General features: G+C 43.7%; 2 protein-coding genes across 2 annotated transcripts in view; one reads left to right on the forward strand and one right to left on the reverse strand.

The window, feature by feature from the left end:
* Positions 1-88: 88 nt before the first annotated feature.
* SEC62 (SEC62 homolog, preprotein translocation factor) lies at positions 89-16,763 on the reverse strand. The gene is made up of 8 exons (XM_027647305.1): positions 16,665-16,763; positions 8,864-8,972; positions 8,378-8,483; positions 7,273-7,483; positions 5,537-5,629; positions 3,428-3,488; positions 2,691-2,810; positions 89-2,133 (listed from the first exon to the last, which is right to left on the reverse strand). The coding sequence occupies exons 1-8, from the start codon at positions 16,698-16,700 to the stop codon at positions 1,667-1,669; spliced, it is 1,203 nt and encodes a 400-aa protein (XP_027503106.1). The 5' UTR covers positions 16,701-16,763; the 3' UTR covers positions 89-1,666.
* A 2,240-nt stretch (positions 16,764-19,003) lies between these two features.
* LRRC31 (leucine rich repeat containing 31) overlaps positions 19,004-21,437 on the forward strand; it is a 44,417-nt gene continuing 41,983 nt past the window's right edge. Inside the window, exons 1-2 of the mRNA XM_027647362.1 lie at positions 19,004-19,330; positions 21,157-21,298. The gene's annotated coding sequence lies outside the window, so the exon portion shown is untranslated. The remainder of the gene's footprint in view (positions 19,331-21,156; positions 21,299-21,437) is intronic.

The following is a 21,437-nucleotide window of genomic DNA, read 5'->3' on the forward strand; positions in this document are numbered from 1 at the left end:
CAGGTTCTGCTCTCCCCACCACACGCACCCCCCAGTCAGTACAACAGCATTTCATTTGCTACTTTAATCAGTGACAACACACAAGTGGCCAGGAGTCAATCTGTTTAGTTAATGGGTCCTTTAATTTTTTGCTATATTAATAAAAAAGTGATCCAATTTATCTGCTTCCTTATGGAGTAATTATTCAGGAGATTTAAGAAGCAAACACACCATATCCATGAATTGTTTATCAATGCACTCATGATGATGTAGATATCTGCACAATCTGAAAAATTAGTATCTTCATCCAGAATGCCGACGCTGGAAGGATGGGAAGCAGTTTAGGATAAGGGAAAAAAGTTCTTTAAGTCTGATATGAAAACGTCAAGCTTACCCTCATCTTCTCTGAGTGGGCTGGGGAGACAATCAGTCTACAGTTCAAGTCATCGAGAGGAAAGACGCCGAGTCTTAACTTCTTCCATGCTTTAGGCAGATCCTGCAGTCCATCCTCCACACAGGCAGCAGGGAGGGATGCACAGGAGAAACCCCACCAGCTGCTCCAAAGGGATTTATAAACAAATCATTAATGGTCACTTCATATCAGCTCCGAGTCACCCAGCTTTTGGAGCAGAACAACACTCTCCTGCCTCTTCAGCTTAAAACTACTCCAGTTCCAGAGTACAGAGAGGTTTAACATTAAGGCATCCATACAGCTCTGGTGTTTGCTTTCATTTAATAAAGATCAGTTTACTCAAATACATGGAATGTTGGCACAAAACTAAAGCTCTTGTGGAACAGCTACCAATCATACACAAATATTCTGTGAGGTCCTCTTGACTTGCATTTCTCCCATAGATACACCACAAAATGGCTTCAAGAATACAAACTGAATGCTGGATCAAATCTCTAAATAATAAGTAGCAGTTAAAGTAAATGGTTTGCTTTATTTGTAAATTATGTACAGAATACATTTTTTTTTTCCTTAGTTATGATGGAGCAGGAGAAAGAAAACAGCCATTATTTCCAAACTGTGCTGCTTCCTTCCCCTGCAGGAGATGATGTCTCTCTCTGCACCGGATGCACAAAACCAGTTTGGATTTCCTCGGTTGCTGGCACATGGGCTGGAGAAACAGAGACACTGCAGCCAAATTCAGCACTACCAGCTCCTCTATTGTCAGCAAAATACTTCTGCTAAAACTAGTTTTCTTAGGAAAGTTCTCACAATCTTTCGAAAACAAAATCAAGAAAAATATCAAGAAAGCTGTGGGCTAAGAAGGGCTTTACCTAACTATCAAATGAGTATAACTAGGAATAATCTGAGATTTGGTCATTCAACTTTTACCTGGTTTACAAAAGCAAGTTTGAGAAGCTAAACTAATTGACCAGTTATGCAAGTACCAGAAAACGATGTTTTTCAGTATGTTTGAGGACGATCTGGGCAATCTATCAATCAATAAAAAACTTGTCAGATTGATAAAACTTCTGTAAATGGATATTAATGATTAACATAGTACCAAGTAATCAAGTTAATGGTTAAAAAAAAAAAATGAAGGAACTAGATATAAAACTGTTTGGTAACACGTATATTTCAGCAAACGAAGATGCTACTGTATGGTCTATGTTTTGGTGATCAGCCAACAAAGAAAATCCAACCATTTGCACATACTTAGTCCCAAACCACAGTGAGTTATGATTTTCCATGTGAAGGCCTACTTTCAGTATCTTCCTCCTCTTCCTCCTCGCAATCCCCTTCATCTGTTTGCTGTTCCAGTTCCTCTTTTGTGATCATTTCAAAGTCGTTTCCATTGCCACTACTGTGCTGGGACCTGTCGTCTTCGCGCCTGTCGCTGTCAGTGTCTGAGTGTCGCTCCCCTCCTGAGCCCTCTGTTCCCGAGTTCCTCGTGCCTTCTGTTTTCCCATCCTCCTCTTCCTTCTTCTCACTGTCTGATTTCTCCTCGCTGTCGTACTTTTGCTGCTTTTTGGATTCTGATTTTTCCTCTTTCTTTGAGTCTGCTTTTGGTCCTTTGTATTCGTGTGTGTACAGGGGCCTGAAGGAGTCAATGAATCCCACGTCCGCTGTCAGGTTTGGCAGGAACCAGAAGTGATGCCTTCCTCCAGTGATGAGCCAGATGATCAGGAAAAGGATGCAGCGAGCTGTGTGAGAACAAGGGAGACGCTGGGGTTTGTTATGAACACACAGAATGTACAACCACTGGGTAGGAGATGCCCACTACTAATGCCCACCCCAAGCCAGGGACTGGGTGATGTCGGGGGAAAATCCCTCATTCTGCAATAGCACTGGAATAGTTTGTTCTTACCACGTCTCCCCCATCCCACTAACCATGGATCTTATCTCTGATTTGGCCCTTAATCCCTCTGCTACAGAAATACAACCAAAGAAACCTTTAAAATCCTGGTGACACCATTTTCACCACAGAATCTGTTCTTGTGTGCAGTTCTGGGGTCCTTTTGCTCCTTTTTGTTTAAACAGGCAGCAAACGAATCTGCACTACACGGGAAACACCAACAGGTGACACGAGCCCGAGATCTCCTTCTTCCCGTGGCACAACTGTGACACCCGGTGGCCGGGAGGGAAACGCACACAGCATCCGGCAAACAACGTCCTGGGACGTGGGACCGCCCAGCTCCGAGCCTGGGGAAGAGCCGGGCTGTGCCTCTGCCCTTGCAGGCTCCGCCCGCCCGACACTCACCGACGGCAAGGAGCAGAATACTGGCGACAAAGCAGCCCGCGCCCACGCTGAGGTAATAAACACCGACGCGCATCTCGGCGGGCCAGAGCGGGAACAGCGTGGCGGCTATCACAGCAATCACTGGGCAGCAGGGGAGAACACAAGCAGGAGAAGCATCGTTAGTTTTCCCTGGCACGTGTACAGAGGTTCCAGGCTTACTGTTCATTCAAGGTATTGGCTTAGCACAGGGTGAGCTACTGACAGTATTTCTGTCTGGTTTTGTACCGGGTAGAGACACCTCATTCAGCAGCTCCAAGTGGCTGCACTTGGCCAGGGGAGCCAAGAGAGCAGCTCTGGGAGAGGGCTCGAGCCAAGGGGTGAGCAGGGAGCTGCTGGGACCAGTGCAGCAGGAACTGCTGGGGGGAGATCGTAGTGAGCCCAAGGACAGGTCAAAGGCCCGACAGTGGCCCCAAAGGATGACACGGATTGTCAGGAAAGGTGGCTCCCTCAAGGAGAGGAAGCTGGAATGTGTTGGACCACCAGTACCGTGGATGGTCTGTCAGCTCACTGGTTCAGCTAACATCTACACTAATTCAGATTAAAAAAATTGGCTGATTGGGCTTATCCTACACAAATACAGTTCTAGAAATTAATAACATAGTTCATATTTGCATATAACCCATATTTGCCCATTGGACAACACCCCCTCATTAGCTTAAGGCAACACAAATCAACAACTCGTGTCTACTCTGACTTACCAAGTACAAGTCCCATGGCAAAAGTTTTAAAGTGAACAGGGTCATAGATCCACACATACACCTACAACAGAAATGACCTGGTTACAGTCAGAAAACAAGATCTCTGATAAACCTCTCATTTATCCCCTCACCCAAACACTCACTGCCAGGCTGCAGTGCTTGGTGCCCTGCAGTCAGCACTGGAGCAGGGCAAGGGGTCGTGATTCCCAGGAAAGGTAACTGACAGGTGATGTAATCCTGGGCAAAACAATCAGACAGTAGAACTGATGGGAAAATGAAATAGTCAGAAAAATACCTGAAATCAAGTTTTGGTTTTATCTTTATTCAATAATGTTGTTGAGCATGAAGCCAAAAACAGTTCTGCAAAAGGGTGAAAAGTTTCTCAGGTCCACCAAGGGGAAACAAAAAGGCCTGTGAGCTTTGAAGAGAAAAAAAACCCAGACTGAACACCTGGAACAAAGCAGGCAGCCAAAACCCCAGCCATGTGCTGGGCTCAGATCAGTGTCACTGCCCCCTCTGTCCCACAGCCAGTGTTACCTCAGTGTCTGCACCTGTGACACAGTGACAAATGTCTGTCTGAGGACTGTGGGTCATTTGAATCAGAGCTGCTCAACCATATTAAATAAAAAACTTCTTGGTAAAGTGTGGGATTTTCTGAACCAGAAAAATCAGGTGGTTTTTTTTCCTAGCAAGCTAAACAGCTTGAATCTGAGCTTATAACTCTGAAAAGAAGCTGCTGATTGCTAGAAACCAGCATCCCTCGTTGCAGATGTGTCAGTAAGAACTCCCAGAAGGACACCTGGGAGGCAGTGGGGATTCAGTGTGATCAACAAGTATCTGACATTGTGCTTCTCACAGGGGGGCAAGGTTGACTGTACTCGGTGTAGCTGCTGCCTGTCAGCTGTTCTGTGAGCCCAAACAAGCTGAAGATCGTGACTGGGCAGTAAGAGAGTGTGTGATATCCTGTGTCTGTAAGTGCAAAATAATGAAGAAAAGGGAAAAAACAGCTCTAATGCAAATACACAAGAATTGGCTCTAAATTAGCTAAAAAAAAATTACTTAAAAAAAACCTCTTGGGAGTTGCAGTTCTTAAAAAATTCCAGCTCGTTAATAAAACAAAATAGGAACTGATGTTAAGCAGTAAATACTGTGATACTGCAAATGCTGTGGTGCAGCCCCATTTGGAATGCCAGACTATCCCAGGCACTCCATGTAAAGACAACAGGGAGGATCAGAGTTGGGTGTGATTCCACAGGAGATGGCATGAAACAGCAAGGCAGTGTAAAAGAACTGACTGAAAAGAGTAAAAACAAGATACATAAGGGAAGTACATTTTTTCACACAAGTGATTTACTTATGGAATTTGCTGCTGTGTATGTTTTATAACCAAAGGAATGCAAGAATCCAAGGGGAAATTCCAGTACAGCCACACACAGCATCAACACAGCACAGTAAAACTTACCACTCATCCAAAACTATAGAAGGAGAAAGGTGACTCTGTACATTACAGAGCTGGTAAACAATTAAGTTCTTTTGTCTTCCAGAAAAGCAAAGCACAGAGAAGTATTTAAGGCCACCATTTCAGTTGTAAAGCCAGGATGAGAACTCAGGAATGCCCGAGTGTCACCTGCCTGCTCACATCACAAGGTCAGGCAGGTATTTTTTATTTCATGCTCTGAAAGGCTCGTGTTTGGGTTGGAGCTATCCTGGCATGGCAGTGGCTGGGGGATAACTTGTGTTGGAGGGGCCTCAGGAGTCCCTGGCCCACCCTCCTGCCCCAGGCAGGGTCAGCTCTGGGCACAGAGGCTGCGGCACCGCCCGGGGCAGCTCCGACACCCCCGGGACAAACGTCCCACCTCATGGCCACCAACACTCAATTACTGGTAAATTAAATTTTCTTTTAGATTTCTTCAAGCTGCTGTCCTACATGTATATGTCTCTACCCTCCTGGTAAATATCTAAAAATCTGGTTTCAAGATCAGCCATCACATTGCCATTAATTTTTCTTTCAGCATGTCAAGAAAGAGTTTGCAGAAATCCAGTAAATGAAGCTATTTTCTGACAGTAGCACAGTGACATTCAAAGTTGGAAAGTACTCATAAATCTTACCTCATTTCCATCCAAGAAAACTTGGTCTTCATGTGGCTCAAGTTTAAATTTCCTCTTAGTTTCCTTTTTCTTGGGTGTTCCTGGAGTCTCATCCTGAGGACAAACAAATATTTTTATCTACATCTATAAAATCATATGTATAAATTATTATATATACACTATATATATGAATTATTATATATAAAAATGACAAAAAATTAAGAGGTTTTAATTTCTACTATGTTAATGTAGTCTGATAACTTTTCACAAACCTAAGATCACGTTCACAATTTTTTTTAAAAGTAAAGATGCTTCATTTCCTCCTGCTCTTAATTATTACCATCTGGGTACCTCAAAAATAAAGGAAAATTGTAAGGAAAGAGAAATTTTATTTTTAATTAGTATCTAAAGAGCAGACTATGACTTCAGGATTACACTGTCTTTTCAAATGCATAGCAAAGCTGGGCTGGCATTACCAGGAAGCCTGCACAGAGATCAAGAGCAGGGAACAACACTTCAACATCACTGACCTCATTAGAGTTATTTGGTACTTTGGTGCCATATTTACCACAAGAGCATCCTGGCAAAATCAGTTTCTGCCTGTTTATTCTCTGTCCTCTTCAGTCTCTTTCTGGACCTTGTTCTTCCTGCTCCCTGTCTCCCATTTCCTTCTCTTTCCTTATTTCATTGTGCTAAACTAATTTTCTGATTTTGATCCTGAGTTGTTGTTCAAGTTCCTACTCACTACCTTATATAATCCACTACATATCTGCTCAATAAATAATGACTAGTTTAAAAATTAACATTACATTTAATAATGTACCTCCCCTGATGACAGCAGATTGGAGGAGCTCATAACTTTCATAATCAGCATTTTGCAGCACCTCAGGAGCTGGGTTATCTTACACTGGCTTCTGTGCTGACACTGCAGCCAGACTGTTCTAATTCTTTCTTAGCCATGTAGATTTTTTCTGAAATCCAAACCTTTGTAGACAGAGTATACTCTCACTAAATGTGAGAGGAGTGTCTGAATGGGAATAACTTTGGAGCACTGTCCTACTAATTCTCACTGATTCAGACCACTGTACACAGAAAAAAACCCACCTCCACTCATCCAGTTTCTCCTGCAGGTCCCTAACATTTTAATTTAGGAATTCTGTTCTGCTTGTAATAAAATAAGTAACAAAATAAATCAGGAATGAAAACATGAAAAAACACACATGAAAACTTGTTCAGTAACAATAGTTTGAACCTGAAACATCAAGTAAGATGACGCAGGATGCAGCTCAGTAAGGAGCTGCCACACAACAGGGCAGCTATTACACAGCCAGTCACAGGCACCACATACCAAATATTACATTCCAAACATTCTTGTTACCAAACACTGCAAAACTGTTTGTGTTTCACTTGTGCAGCTGTGCTGGTTTGAGATGTTTGGTCACAGGCACATGTGTCATTCCATGCTAACTGAGGTACAAAGCCTCCCTGGAGAGGAGCAGGGTTGGATTAACTCAGCCCACACCAGAAGATGACGAGGTGCACAAAGGCCAAATGAAGCCTCTTTTTTGATCTAGATCTAAATAAGAACAATTCAAAAGGTAACAAAAAAAAAAGCAGCATATTTTAGAGATGAAAACAGGAAAAAAAGATAAGTCATATTTTAGAATAACCAACTGTATGTTTCAGCCAATGTGATCTCAACAATTGGTTAATGGATTTGTTACAGGTTTGACTCTTCTCTTACAGACAGTTCTTACCTTCTTGCACTCCTCTTTTTCACCATCCTTTTTCTTTTCCTTTTCTTTCTCCTTCTTGGTTTTTTCATCTTTGCCACTTTCCTTCTTGCTCTTTTTCTCCTCTTCCTTCCCACTCTCAGCCTTTCCTTTTTCCTTTTCTTTCTTTGTATCCTTGTCAGGCTTCATTTTCATCACTTTCAATGCTCGATGAAAGAACTGTTTTTTCAGGAGTCTTAAAATGAAAAAGAGTTAAATGATACATTTAAGTGCAGCTGTGATAACAACATTTACACTCAATTATGTTATTAGACACCAACCTAGATTCCTTCTCTAACATAATCACGAATAGCATGACTGGAAGGCAGAGGTCACCATCATCTGCTCTATTTACTACACACACCAGACCTAATTATCCCATGTCTTGCCTGTTGCTTTGCTTTTTTTTTGGTTCATCTGTTCAAAACTGGGTAAGAAATGTACTTTTCTGTGGCAGCATTTTGCAGTTATAGATGAATACACAAGATGTAGGAGACAGAAAGCCACCAGGTCCATTTAATTATCTCTCAGGGCTTACTGAGTTCCTTGGTGAGTACAATAAACAGAACTGCTCTGTGGAACCTGTGGTACATGTGCAAGTATTCCATCCATGTCAGCTACAAACAGACCTTATTGTAAGTGTATATATATGTGTGTGTGTGTGTGTGTATGGCCAGTGGGGCACCAGGATGTCTCAAGGTCGTCACCAACCAGTAACATCTTTGAAAGGATCACAGCCACATTCCAAACAGGAAGAGCAGAACAGAATCCAGCTCCTCAGGCAGCGAGGACAGAGAGATTTGAGAGCTCTGACCCCACTAACTTCCAATATTGACAATATTCAGGAAAATCTTTCTGTTAACCTTGCTGCCCCAAGCAGTGTAATGAAAGCCTGAGAGCTTTTGAGAGAAAAGATGATGAAACTACATCATTTCCACACTCAAACACTGCAATAAAAATACAACATTTTTGCATACAACCACACAAGTTTTAGGATGCACAAAGTCCAGCCTACATTGTTTCCCAAATAACTACAATATCTTCTCAACTACCATCATTAATGACACTGAGGAGTTAGTCTGGGTCATACCTGTTGCAGTAATCAACTACAGATTCTCGGGTTGTAAATAGAGCCTCTTCTCCTTTCTTTGCCTTTGCCCATTTAGAATCCAGGAGGCAATCCACAGCTTTTGAGGCTAGAGGAAAAAAATGGAATTAAAAATGCATTAAAATTAACATTTATTTTAACATTTAGTCTACGTGCCTTGAACCACACTGAGCAGTCAGTTCTGGTGATGTTCCACATCCTTTCAAATCTTTAAATTAAGACTGGTCCCTACTCTGACATGCATCACTCTTGACAACTACACACCTTTAAAACACAGAGTGAAAAGGTTATTGTGCTTACTCCAGGCTGATGAGATTAATTTTATGGCTTCCTAAGGCCTTGATAAGTTTTCAAACCCGATCAGTAATTATTAGATAAAGCACCAATAATAAAATCAAAGCAGCCTCTCCCACCCTCCAAGTACAGCATTAGAAGAAATGTTAATTATCTGGTTAAAAGTGAGCCTACCAATAAAATAATCAACTCGGTGACCCATCATGTTGGTGGATTTTGTTGGACAGTTGAAGCGCAAGTATTTAGCAACAGCCTTCTCCTCCTTGAATGGCTCACCAACTTCCTACAGTGGGAACAGTCAGAAATTAGTACAGTTTTAAACACATGGGATTATCATTCATTTGGGCTCAAAAATCTGATATTGCAAAGTCCTCACTATTTCATGGCAATATATAAATAATAAGTAAAATATAAAGGATGTGAAAATAGGTCAAGGCATTTTTTCCCCGAGAACCCTCTGTCTACATAAAGCAGGAATTTTTAAGTTAGAGGATCTGAAGGTAAAAGTAAGAACTCTTTAACAGCTCTGAAGAGGAGCAAAGTAAAGGAGGACCTAAGAGGAAAGCAGTGGGCACATGGGAAGCTGCTTAAGGCACACGACTGGGATGGGAACAGTTGTGAAGCTGGGAACAAAGGACACAGGGAGGAATGAGCACGTATGAAATGACAGCAATGTAGGCAGACTGACAGAACACAGAGCAGCCTGAATTTCACATGAGAAAGGAGAAAATCCTGTTGAAAAGAAGCTGAAAGGTTTGATAGAAAATTTATGTGCGACTGCACGACTACAAAATGACTTAAACTTCAGAGCACGCGTGAGGAGATTCTTCCAGTCCACAGAGCAGGAGGCACAGCAGGATGAAGCACAGGAACACCTGGACAGATGCCATATGAAAAAGGAGCCCTCAGTCTGCACACATTCATCAATTCTCTGCTTTTACCACCTTGCAGAGGTAGCAGAACTCGGAGATGTGTAAGGCAGAAGGACGGAGATGGGACTTTCAATTATGTAAAATTAAGATCTAGTATTTGCAAGCAGGAATGGAAGAGCTTTCTAATGTTCCTGCTTCACAAAAACACACCTGAAAAAAACCAAACTGCGATATTAAAGTGATTCAGGCAAACTTCCTCAAAATTCCTTCCTATAAGAGTTCTTTTAATCTGTATGGTTTAATTCTCCAGCCCCTCCTGCTCCTTGTGGATCAGTAACAGGGACATCTTTCCAGACTGCAGCACCTCTTCTGTACCTGTTCTTCCCCTGCTGCCCAAGGAAATAGATTATACAAACCACAAACCACATTGGTCATTTACAGGAATTAAAAAAAAAAACAACAAAATCGGTTTATTTAAAGACATAAAGGCCAATAAACATATATAACCTCCATCACAGCTTTTAAGATGTATAATCAGAATATCACAAGCAGCATGTGAAGTGGAAATGCAAGGTCAAATAGATGTTGTTACACCAGAATAAAAGCTTCAGGTGGTAAGAGTTGTTAATTTTCAACAGTTTGCACAGCTGACTTTCAAAATCAACTGGTTAATGAATATCCTCCTAGAGGAGATTGTTGCTTTTCCTGTCTGAGGACAATTTTTAAAGAGAATAATCCAGACATAAGGTATCCAAATGACCAAAAGACACTGTGGTTTGTCAGCTCTGAGATTTATAAAAGTCTAAATCCTCCATATGTAAGCAGAAACATGCTCTCACATTCCCCAGTTAGTTTAACAAACATGTGCCCAAATTAAGCCAGATGATCCTAACAGTCCTCAAAGGGATTATATTATCTCCTTCTCCCTGTTCAATCCTTTTTTTTTTTATTTTTACATTTTTAAAATGTGTATCAGACACCAGAAAACTCACAGAAAACTATTCCCTGACCGTGCATGTTTGCACATAATTTATATTGTGTGGTTTGATGTCCTCTTACATGGTACAGCTGCCCAATAACTGTAAACCACCGAGGATGGCACCAAGTTTGGTATCAATTAAATCTGAAACAATTCACAGGGCAACTGCTCTTCATGGCACAGAGAGTCAAACACTCAGAGGAGCTGCAGATATTCACCTCAGTGTTAATTCCCCTGATAAGGTGGTTTTTCCTCCTTCTTCCTAAAATATTTATGATTCTGCTGGGTCATGTGATGCACTACACAGGCCGGGGCTGGCACCAGGAGATTTTCCTGCTCCTTTCTATCTATTGCTTTGTCCTTTCTCTGGGATGGTTTCATAACAAGAAAAGCTTCCCTGTGAGAGAGACTGCCACAGTTTAACTGAGAAAGTGTCCCCTGCAATTTAATCCCCATTTTTCATCCTATTTTCATCTCTTTGTTTGCAGAGCCAGGTTTCTGCTAAAATATTAAAACATATGATTGACAGAAAATAATATTATATTTCCTCATAAAGTGAAATCAAACAAAGTTCAGAATCCTGGCCACAACTTTTCAAAGTTGCAATTCAATCAAACTTTGTGTTCAGTTGTAAAAACTGCCCAGATCCAGGCACTTTAAGCCTCCTTAGGCATTTAGGAAAAGATTAAACAAATTAATCAAGGGGTAGTTCTGAAAAAATTATAAAGCTTTAAACCGTAACACAGTCTTAAAAAGGAATATGAAAACTTCCTCCTATTTAAAGTTTGCTTTCACAGGAAAGACAAAGATTCAGGAAACATCTCAACCTATTTCTAGAATGTTGAAGATGTCTTAATTAAAATTCTATGATTAAACTGTTTTAAAGTAATAAAAAATAATGTCAAACTTTCGAATACTTCTACTCTAGATTTTGTTTAAACTATTGGATCTACTTTAGTTTTAGATATTGAAAAATGCATGTTGTCACTAGACAGCATGTGAAATTTAAAGATTTACTGATAACTTACAAACTCTGGGAGAATGCCATTAAAAATAAAATCAACCCAAACTTCTTATTTGTCTAGACAGAAGAACTCCACCTACAGAGAGGAAAAGCAGTGAGTGCTCAGCCTAGTGACTTACTGGAAATGCACTGACATTTTAAAGAATAATTCTCAATCACAATTCTGCTCTTTATGAATTCATAAAACGTTGAGATTTTCAAGCCCAGGGGTGTTCCAGACCCACTGAAGGGAAAACCCTGATCGAGTTATTTACCACTGTCTCCCACATCAAAGTACAGCACAGTGCATTCTGAACTGCCTTCAGTACACTGATGCAGTTCCCAGTTGATTCAGCCCCCAGCTGGGACTGCAGCCTGTCCACATCCCAAACAACATCTGAACTGAGCTACTGAAACTGGTGTGCCCACGAGCTTCCTTCTCCCCTCCAACTCTACCTAAGTAGGAGTTGTTCAGGCTTTCTTACTCCTGGAATGCTCAGTGGAATACAAAGGGCCAGAGGACGTTTCTGGTTTGGAAATTTCACTCATTTTATTCCCCCTTTGCATCACAGTTGTGAGAAGACAGCTATGAGCAAAGACAGGATAATTTCCTTCCACAGGTCTGTAATGTAAACAAGGTTTCTGGAAAATCAGAAGAGAGGAAATAATGAGTGTCACTAACAAGATGAGTTATTTCATGTGCAGACAAATGCATTACAAGGATTTATGCTCCTCTGTTTTAAAGGGGTCATCAAAATTCTTTTATTTCAATAAAATGAATACCTAGCTTATTTCTTTGCTCTTAGATTTTCAGAACACCATCCCTCACAGCAGAGTGCTCAAGCCTAATAGTTTATACTGTTTTCAGATAAGGAAAAGAAGAAATCTGAAGCACATTTATCATGTGCAGCCTGTTTTTCAAGATGAAAGGCAACATCAAAAACGACACTGTGCCAACCCAGGTTGCATTCCACACACCTCTCTCTCCTCATACTGCAGGGACACTGCAGCTGCAACAGGGCTCTCTTCTCTGGAGATGGGCTGAGCACATCACAGCTTGGGCTGAACTGCAGGATTATCTTTCCCCTTCCCTGTTGACTGTCAGAACCTCAGACTGGATGTTCTGGGCAGGGGAGTGGGTGCTGCTCATCCATTCTGCTGAGACATTTATACTTTGTCTGAAATAAGCCAAGGTGCAGCAGGACAGAGAACCAGCACAGAACTGGCGTGACTGGATCGCTGGCTGGGAGTGGGTTGGGGGGAAACAAACACATCAGGATCTTAGGACTTGCTCTAAGGACTCCAGCTGTGTTTTCTTCAGTGACTAATAAACCTAAAACTGCTGGACTCCTGCACTGATGACCTGTACAAGGGCTGCCCCAGGTCTCTTAAAAGAAACTGTGGCAGAGCCATGTGGAGAAACCAGTTCTTCTGGATTACCACGGCCGTGTGCTGGCCACAAAACATTAATTTTTCTTTACAGAAAAAGATTAGCAGATGTTTTTCAGTCTGGTTCGTATCCTACAAAAATAGAAGTACTGGTTTTCTTCATTCTTTCTTTTCAGCCATTGCTAATTTTTTTGAGCAAAAGCTGTCAATGTCCAGAGTTCTCAGACACATCCAAGGAGCAATGTAAGGTACTCTGAAGCCAAAACACACCAGCTTCAGTCCCCTTCTAGCCCCAGGCCAGCTGTTTTGACTTTTTCCCTTCCCACCTCCAAAAATGTAACTCAAAATTTCCAAAAAACTGATCCTGGTTTTAATGACAAGTCAGGTTGCTACTTTTAATGCCTATTTTTCTACTTTTTTTTGCCCCCTTGATCTTTGTTTTTTCCTCCTCTATCACCTGATGCCACTCAGCTTTCAAAGAAGTTATTTAGCCTTTCTCCTTTGCTATCATCCCATTCAACTTTACCAGAATTTATGAGAAAATAAGGACAAACAGGCAAGCTGGATGAAAATCTGCATTACTAGAAAGCCACTGCATTGTCCTTTCTGCAGATCCTTTCCAGAGTCATTCACACAAAGCTGCAGCACAGGAGCAGCAATGCAGCTGTTGCATTTTCCTTCCAGCAGAGCCCAAATCCTGACAGGACACAACAGTTAATGATTAGTAGACGTCCTTCATCAGGAGAATCTCAGAGCTTCAATCAAGGGAAAAAAGTCAACAGGGAAAGTAGCTGTCACTGATGCCACCTGAGCCACCAATTTGCAGTGACACAGTGCCCCAAGAGCTGCCCAAGGGCTGTTTGCTGTGTCCCCAGGGGTGGTGTTTGTGTGCGTGAACATTTCTGGAGCGCAGGACACGAGGTGTGAGGCAAACGCTGTTGATCACAACGCAAAGATCAAACCCAAACTTGACCCGGGGAGACTAAAACTGTGCAGGGTGGAACCCAGCCAAGGTAATGAAAACTTAATGCCTGCTTAACAGTCACACTGCAGAGCTGCCAACACAGTGCCACGTGTTACCCGGCCCAGTGCCGGGCACAGGAACCAGCGCCGAGGGTTCTGTGGTGAAGGGAATATTTCAGGACATGGATGGAACTGGGTGTTTTTCCAGGACATGAAACAGTTTTGTTCAGGTTGCTGGAGTAACAGGCATTCAAAGCCATCTCCCATCTTTTGAGATGTATGTGGCTAAAATAAAAATATTAAAGCAGCCATTAGACAACATATGCTGTTGTTCTTTCAGTCAGTCCTTTAAACACAGCAAACATTCTTGATTTCAGAGTTTTGAATCCTGTGGGAGCCCCTGGGGGAGTGATCTGCATCCTACAGACCAGTCTCCTTTCACTACTGCATCCGAATTCATCTCTATGTTAATTACAGTTAAATTACCACCAGGAATGACACTTGGAAAATTTTACCTCTAAAATACCTTTGTTCAAATTTTTGAAGTCAAAATTTTTGCAAGTTTCACAACTTTCAGAGGAAGAGTCTAAACTGTGCAACACAGATTGGGCAACGTTGTCTTTCGATGAAAATACATCCCAGAGAACACATCCTTCCTGTGACCACTTCCCATGGGAAGCACACAGAGTGGACTGGACAGAATGATCTTTTCAGACTGTTTTCATGTCTAGCTCTCTGACCCAATTACCATGACTCCAATCTTGATGGCAGGCATAAAATCCTACGAAAATTATTCCAAACACAGGTTCTGTGCACAGGGTATTGTAATTGAGCTCCACTACATCAGCCTCTAGCACAGCTAAATACACCACCTGCCCCCAAAAGCCTCACTGCTGTGGAGAAATACAGCTCTGCTTAGTGACAGTGGGGTGTTCAGGTGTCAGACACGCTTGCAGTGTGATAAATAATCTCTTCATTAAGGGGCACACATCACACTAAATTAAGTACACCCTGCTAAAACAACTGAAGCACCTACAAATCCCATGCTTCGTTTTAAAAGAAGAAACTTCCAGCATTAGCCAGAAAACATGATACTTATGCTGCAACTATACCCATAAAGTTCAAAAAGCTTAAAAAAAAACCCCAAACCAAAACCAAGTACCAAGAAAAACGTGTTGTTTTACTCACTGACCAATTAAGAACACCCCTTGGGCATTCACCAGTATTCTTTGTTCAGGGTCTTGTCTTCCCATTGTTGCTGACATACACTGGGAACCCACCAAAATCCACATTTATCTCCATAATTATATCACAAATTTAGGCCACGACCTTAAGCGTTAACACCCAGGCATCGATTTAATTACTAACAATCTGGGAAATACTTTTACTGCTAACAGGCTGGAAATTAAGTATGTGCTTAACTGCCTGCAAGACCACAGCCCTGGGTGTTACACAAAACATTAAACTGCATTTAACTGGGTTGGATGGATGCTTTATTGAGCCATAGTCATCCTTGGAAAGGGACAGTCTATAACAATCACAAAAAGAGAATGATTCTGTAATGTTTTACAATAATTCATCGAATGCTGTGATGGATAAGGCTTGTTTAACAAGATTTTGATTAATTACTCCTTGTAATTCTCCCCCTGCCCCCATAATCTGAATTAAAAGGAAAAAAGGAACCATTACAAGTATGGGCAGATGTCCATCCTCTTGGGGGAAGGCAAAGTGGGCTGGGAAGGGGAAAGATGAGAAAGGAGAGAGGGCAACCAAGCAGAAGGGTGACATATGAAGTGCACACTGTTGAATGGCTCTCTGATCTCTGTCAATATTATCTGCTCTTACAGCAGAGCAATAAATCCCAAACAAACACTGTTTAGGCTTAGTGTTGATAATACACAACAGTAATAAGCATTATAGTCACTGATACCGCAACTGTGCCCAACACATGCATTAAAAACTCTGTAAAACTCCCAGCTGACACACCAGACTTCCAGGTAAGCGAAAGCACCACGGCAGCACCTTCACTTCGCCTCTCAGTGCCACCGCACAATTATCACTACATTTTAACACGATCTCAAAGCTGATTAGGTCTATTTTTAGATGCGGCTGTTTGTTTATGTTTTCCAGACGCTAATTTCCTTTCCTTAACGCATCATTTCCTGGCTGGGGCACGTTTGCTTTTAAGATGCTTTTACCATCTGTCCCACGTCTTTTGCTTACGATCCCCGGGCCGGACACGCCGGGTGAAGGTGCAGCTCCCGGGTGTTTTGGTGTAACCCGCACTAAGCTATTGTTCACACCGGTAACGGGTGCGATCCTGAGAGAGCCACGGCGATTATAAACAGGGAACAGCCTGAAATCTCTCTCTTTGGTCATCGAGAGACGAAGAACTTCTGAGGGCTCAGACCCCACGGGGATGAAGCGGAGGCGCCTCGGATGTGCCGGGGGGCCCCGCCGGCCGCCCATCAGCCCCTCGACACGCTCCGACCTGCGCTCTATTTGCACAGTTTACCGATCTGCCAGAAAATTCTGAGGGAAACCCGCTCGCCCCGTGCCATCCCGGGCTCTCCCCGCGGCCTGAGGCGCCCCCCGTGCCCCGAGACCGGGGCGCTCCCCTCCCTCACCGCGGGCCGCCTGCAGCCGCCGTCTGGCAAACGGGAAGGCCGCGGAGGAGCGGGGGAAGCCGCCCTGAGGACGGGGAGCGAGAGGCGCCGCGCGGGGCCCGGCGGGGGTGGAGGGATGGAGAGGAGGGGGAGTCCCGGGTACCTGGACGCGCTTCCTGTGCCGCCGCCGCTCCGCCATGTTGTCCCCGTCCGCTCCGCCGGTGACGCGCGGGCAGGGAGGGGGGGCGGCCTCGCGAGAGGCGGCGGGAGCGGGCGAGGGGCGGGGAGGGGGCGCGCCCTCAGCGCCTCCGCCCAGCGCCGTCCGCCGCCCGCCCCTCAGCGTCGCATCGACCCGCCTCGGTCCATCAGTGCCCCGGTGCCTCAGCGGCTGGCTGCGGTCCCTCAGTGCCCCGCCTCAGTCCCTCAGCGCCTCATCGACGAGCCTCGGTCCCTCAGTGCGCGACCTCGGTCCATGAGTTTACCTCAGTCCCTCGGCGGCTCATCCTGCCTTAGCCCCTCACCGTCCCTCATCCCGACTCAGCCCCTGAACCCCTCAGTCCGCCTCGGTCCTTCAGTGCCTCCCCATCAGCCCTTCAGCGCCTCAGTCCCTCAGTCCCTTCGCGGACCTTTCGCCTAAGTGCCCTCCCGCCACGCCCCGCCTCAGCACCTCGCCTCACCTCAGCACCTCGCCTCGGTCCCTCGGTTCATTCTGCCTCAGCCCCTCACCGCCTCCTCTCAGTCCCTTATCCCGCCTCAGCCCCTCAGCGCCCTCCCGTCGCCGTCCCGTCTCAGCGGTCTCGGTCCCTCGCTGCTCCCCCTCAGCTCCTCACCACCACACCTCGATCCCTCAGCCCCTCACCGCTCTCCTTCATAGCCCCGGTCACAGAACCCCAGAGCTGTTAGGGTCGGAAACTGGAAATCATCCAGTTCATCCCCCCTGCCCAGGCAGGGTCACCTGAAGCAGGTGACACAGGAACGTGTCCAGGGTTTGGAATGTCTCCAAGAGAGGGAAACTCCATGACCTCCCTGGACAGCTGTTGCAGTGCTCTTGCCACCCTCAATGTGAAGAAATTCATCCTCATCCTCATTCCTCACAGAGGCGGAACTTCTTGTGTTTTAGTTTATGGCCATTACTCCTTGTCCTGTTGCTGAGCACCACTTAAAAGAGCCCCTCAGTGCCTCAGCCCCTCATTGTCCCTCGTCAGTCCCTCACCGTCCCCACTCAGCCCCTCATTGTCTCCCCTCAACCCAGTAACCCAGCAGTTCTCCAGCTCTTTGGCTGTAAAAATCTATACCTTTAGTTCTGATACTCCTCCATAGTATGTTAGGCCGTAAAGATGCTCCAGGCCTTTGTTAGCTGATACCTATTTAAACAGATTCACTGCTCAGACCTCTTCATTTACTTACAGAATTAGATTCAGAAAGCAACCTATATAAAGCAGAAGGGCCCTTTGCCAGAGGTTGTCCCACATACTTGCGCTGTGAGGTCACTGAAGTTAGCAAAGCGTATAATCGTTTATCCTGGCTCCATGTTTCCAAACCACACCCTGGCACTTTGGGATGGAAAAGTATGTGCAGTGCTGTGTCGTCTTGTCCAGCCCTCTCAGGTCTTGTTGCCCCTTCTTGTGCCTACAATTTTGGAACTTTCTCAGATTGAAAACTGAGCAATTAAGAACCTAAAAACGTTTCCAGCAGCGTATTTGCCCCTCAGTCACTGTGCCGGGTTTTGTGCTCTTGCTGGTACGACATCTTTTTCTGTCGAATGTTTTCCTTTTGCTGTTGCTGGGCAGAAAATCTATACAAGTTACAAATTAAGCTGACTGACTGCAGAGCGAGTCAACCAGAAAAGTGTAATTCAAAAGATAAACTAGGGAAAGGGAATTGAAGTTTTTATGGTTACAATAAAACAATGCCTTGTAAAAAGTAGACAAACTGCATTTATTAAAGAATGTATGTTTTAAGCTGGCAATAATTCAAGCAGTTATTTCATCTGCTTGACTTACAGTAACATAAAAGCCCATCTGACATGGAGGCTTTCTTGCAGAGGTTGTTTCAGCCACTTGTAACTTAGAGATTGCTAATAATACATGATGCCTGCAGTAAGGATTTTAGCTCAGACCCTCTGCTCTACCTGTACAGGCACAAGCTGAATTTCAGCTGTGAAACTCTCCCTGCTCCATGGAAGATGCACTTTGGAACCACACTCCTGCCTGGTCACACTGCCCTCCTCTTGAAGGATGCAATCACCTCGTGATGGGTCATCATCCCTCATACCTCTGCTTTTGGGCTCTTTTCAGGTCTTACTTCCCTATACCCCCTGTCTCTTTGAATCTATTGCTGATTCATAAACCCATTTTTAATGCTTAGCTCTTCATTTTGCAGGAGTTTTTTTTGGCATGGTATGTTATCTGCAGTACATCAAGCTGTTTGCTGCCAGAAAAGCACCTTGACTATCTGGTTAATCTCTATTTTGCTTCCCCCTCCTCCCCTCCAGAAATTTTAATTCATCTGAAGTTTGAGAAACACTAAGTTGCAGGAGCTCTTCCTAGGACAGCTGGGCATGGAGCAGCACAGGGAGCAAACCCATCACTTCAAGCAGATCTGTAAGAAAGGACTGAGGGATGGAAACTGGGCCAGGGAATGTGTCCTCCTGTGTAATGCACTGGATGGACCTACCACTGTGGAGCACAGAGCAGAGCAAGATTGAAGTGTACCTGGAACAAGTTTATTTGCAGTCATCAGTATGATGCAAACAGGAGAGAAACAAATGGCTGAATCCCAAAAAAAGCCAGGGAGTGGAAGTGAAGGTTCAAACTGCTTGTGTTTAAGGTCAGTGTCTGTCAGCTGAGGGGAAGGCTGCAAAAAGCAGCATTTCAGAACCTCACAGTGAAGTCACAGCCCCTGAAGGGCCCTTGTGATTAGGGTAGATTCAGAATTGCTGTTGGGAAGGATATTGCATACAAGTGGGGTGGTTTCCTCTTTCAACTGAAGCCAAACCAACAGCATTTCATTAGCTTACTTTTCCTCTTCTTTGCCCCAGCTGTGTGATCTAACACAGCAGTTGGAAACTTAGTCCAAAAAACAGCTGGATACATCAATGGAACAAAAATGCATCATGAGCTACTATTAAATACAGAAATCACCTCTGTTTGTGAAATAGGTCCCTGGAGATAAAGGAATTATTCTCAAAGGTTTGCTTTGTTCTTATGCTCTACTTTAGGTGTCCTCTCTTGGCCCCTGAGGCAGGACACTGAGATAGGTGGTGTTCTACTCTTTCTGGTACATATTTTCTTATAGCCTTAAATTCACTTGTTCCTGTCAATTTATTGGCATTTGTGCTCTCTATTATCTGATTGCTTTGGGCTCAGTCATCCTGGATCCATAAGATGATGTGGACTTACCACTGTCAGAAGGACAAGGCTACATGTTGGCAATTGAATTACAACCATGTCACTAATTCTCTCTGGAGTCACGCAGCCTTCTGCAAAACAGAAGCTGAAGTCACACCAGAAGTGAGAGCAAGTGTTTGCTGAACAAACCATTCACTTGAAAGAAGCTTATCCACTGGACCCATGGATAATTCTTCTGGCTTTGGGGGAAGAGAGGGGAGAACACAAATCACAATTACCTCACCAATTCTGTTGAGGGGCAGGAAGGGAAGGAGGGGAAAGGAGGAGGGGAGGGAGGGAGGGAGGAAGGAAGACAAATTCTCTGGCAATATGTTAGGAGACATCTCTTAGATCATCTGCAGGTGATATCTGGATGCAGGCTCTGGACTCTCCTCCCTTTTCATCCAGTCAGCTTCAGCACCAATCATGGGTTCAAAACATAAGGAATAGGGGCCTTGTGCTGTACAGCATCACATACTGTCAAGGCAGGTTCAGCTAAAATCCACCCACAAACACATGAGTCATAACTAAGAAACACGTTCCACTGTAGACATATCCTGAGTCACCTCCATCTCTGAAACTTATAAATATTTAGTTAGCCACTTAGCTTTTAATTTAGCAGAACAACAAAGATTCATCAGACAAATCTCCAGAATTATCTTTCACTAAGAAGCTTCTTAAATAATTCCTCTCATTCAAGTTCCTTTTCATTTCTATACAGCTCAGAATTATTTGATACATATAATCGACAAAAGTCACAGGTGAGCTAAGAAATCATTTCTCCTGATTCTGTTCCTTCTGCAATTAATTGCATCTGTTTCAAACACCAGCTTTGTTCACTGCAAGAGTATATTCTCATTTTAGTAATAACTGTTGAACCCTAATAAGGACATTAAGGGCATATCTCTCCTAGTGTGGGGTGGCACATCAGATCTTCCTAAAGACCACTGTCAGTCAGACTGTGCTGGAGTCAGTGGGGATGTACCTGCACACATAAATGGAAAACACATCAATACATTTTTTTAAGAACAGCTGAGATTCGGGGAAAAAAATATATGAAAAGGGCTGGCTAGTATCTCTGTATTTTTGGCAGTGGCAGGAGGGGAGGATAAGAATGGTAATATCTAAGGATATAGCATTAGGAGAAACTATTTGTTATTGTTTTATAAAAATCATAGATTTGTTGTTATGACTACAAGTGGTTGAGTTAAAAATATTTGTTATATAAAAATGTGAGTCTTGAGTTTACTTCCCTCCATTTAACAGATTGAACCAGAAGCCAGTGAGAGCTTTACAGACCATCCTTCAATGCAAACCATTTAGGAACTGCTGGAGTCCCAAGAATCCCAGCTGTGCAGAGCTGTTTGAACCCTGGGACTGAAAGCTAATCAGCAAAGAGGAGAACCAGGTTGGCTTGATGCTCTCTTTTTTCCCCCATGGTCAGCAGTGCTTTTTCTGCTTTGCTGTTTTGTTTGATTGATATTTATGTCAGCAATTCACACACACAGATGCCACATGTGCTTTTAAATTTTGATAAATCAAAACAT

This window comes from Corapipo altera, unplaced genomic scaffold (assembly GCF_003945725.1).
Source record: "Corapipo altera isolate COAL_440 unplaced genomic scaffold, ASM394572v1 113, whole genome shotgun sequence".
NCBI lineage: Eukaryota > Metazoa > Chordata > Aves > Passeriformes > Pipridae > Corapipo > Corapipo altera.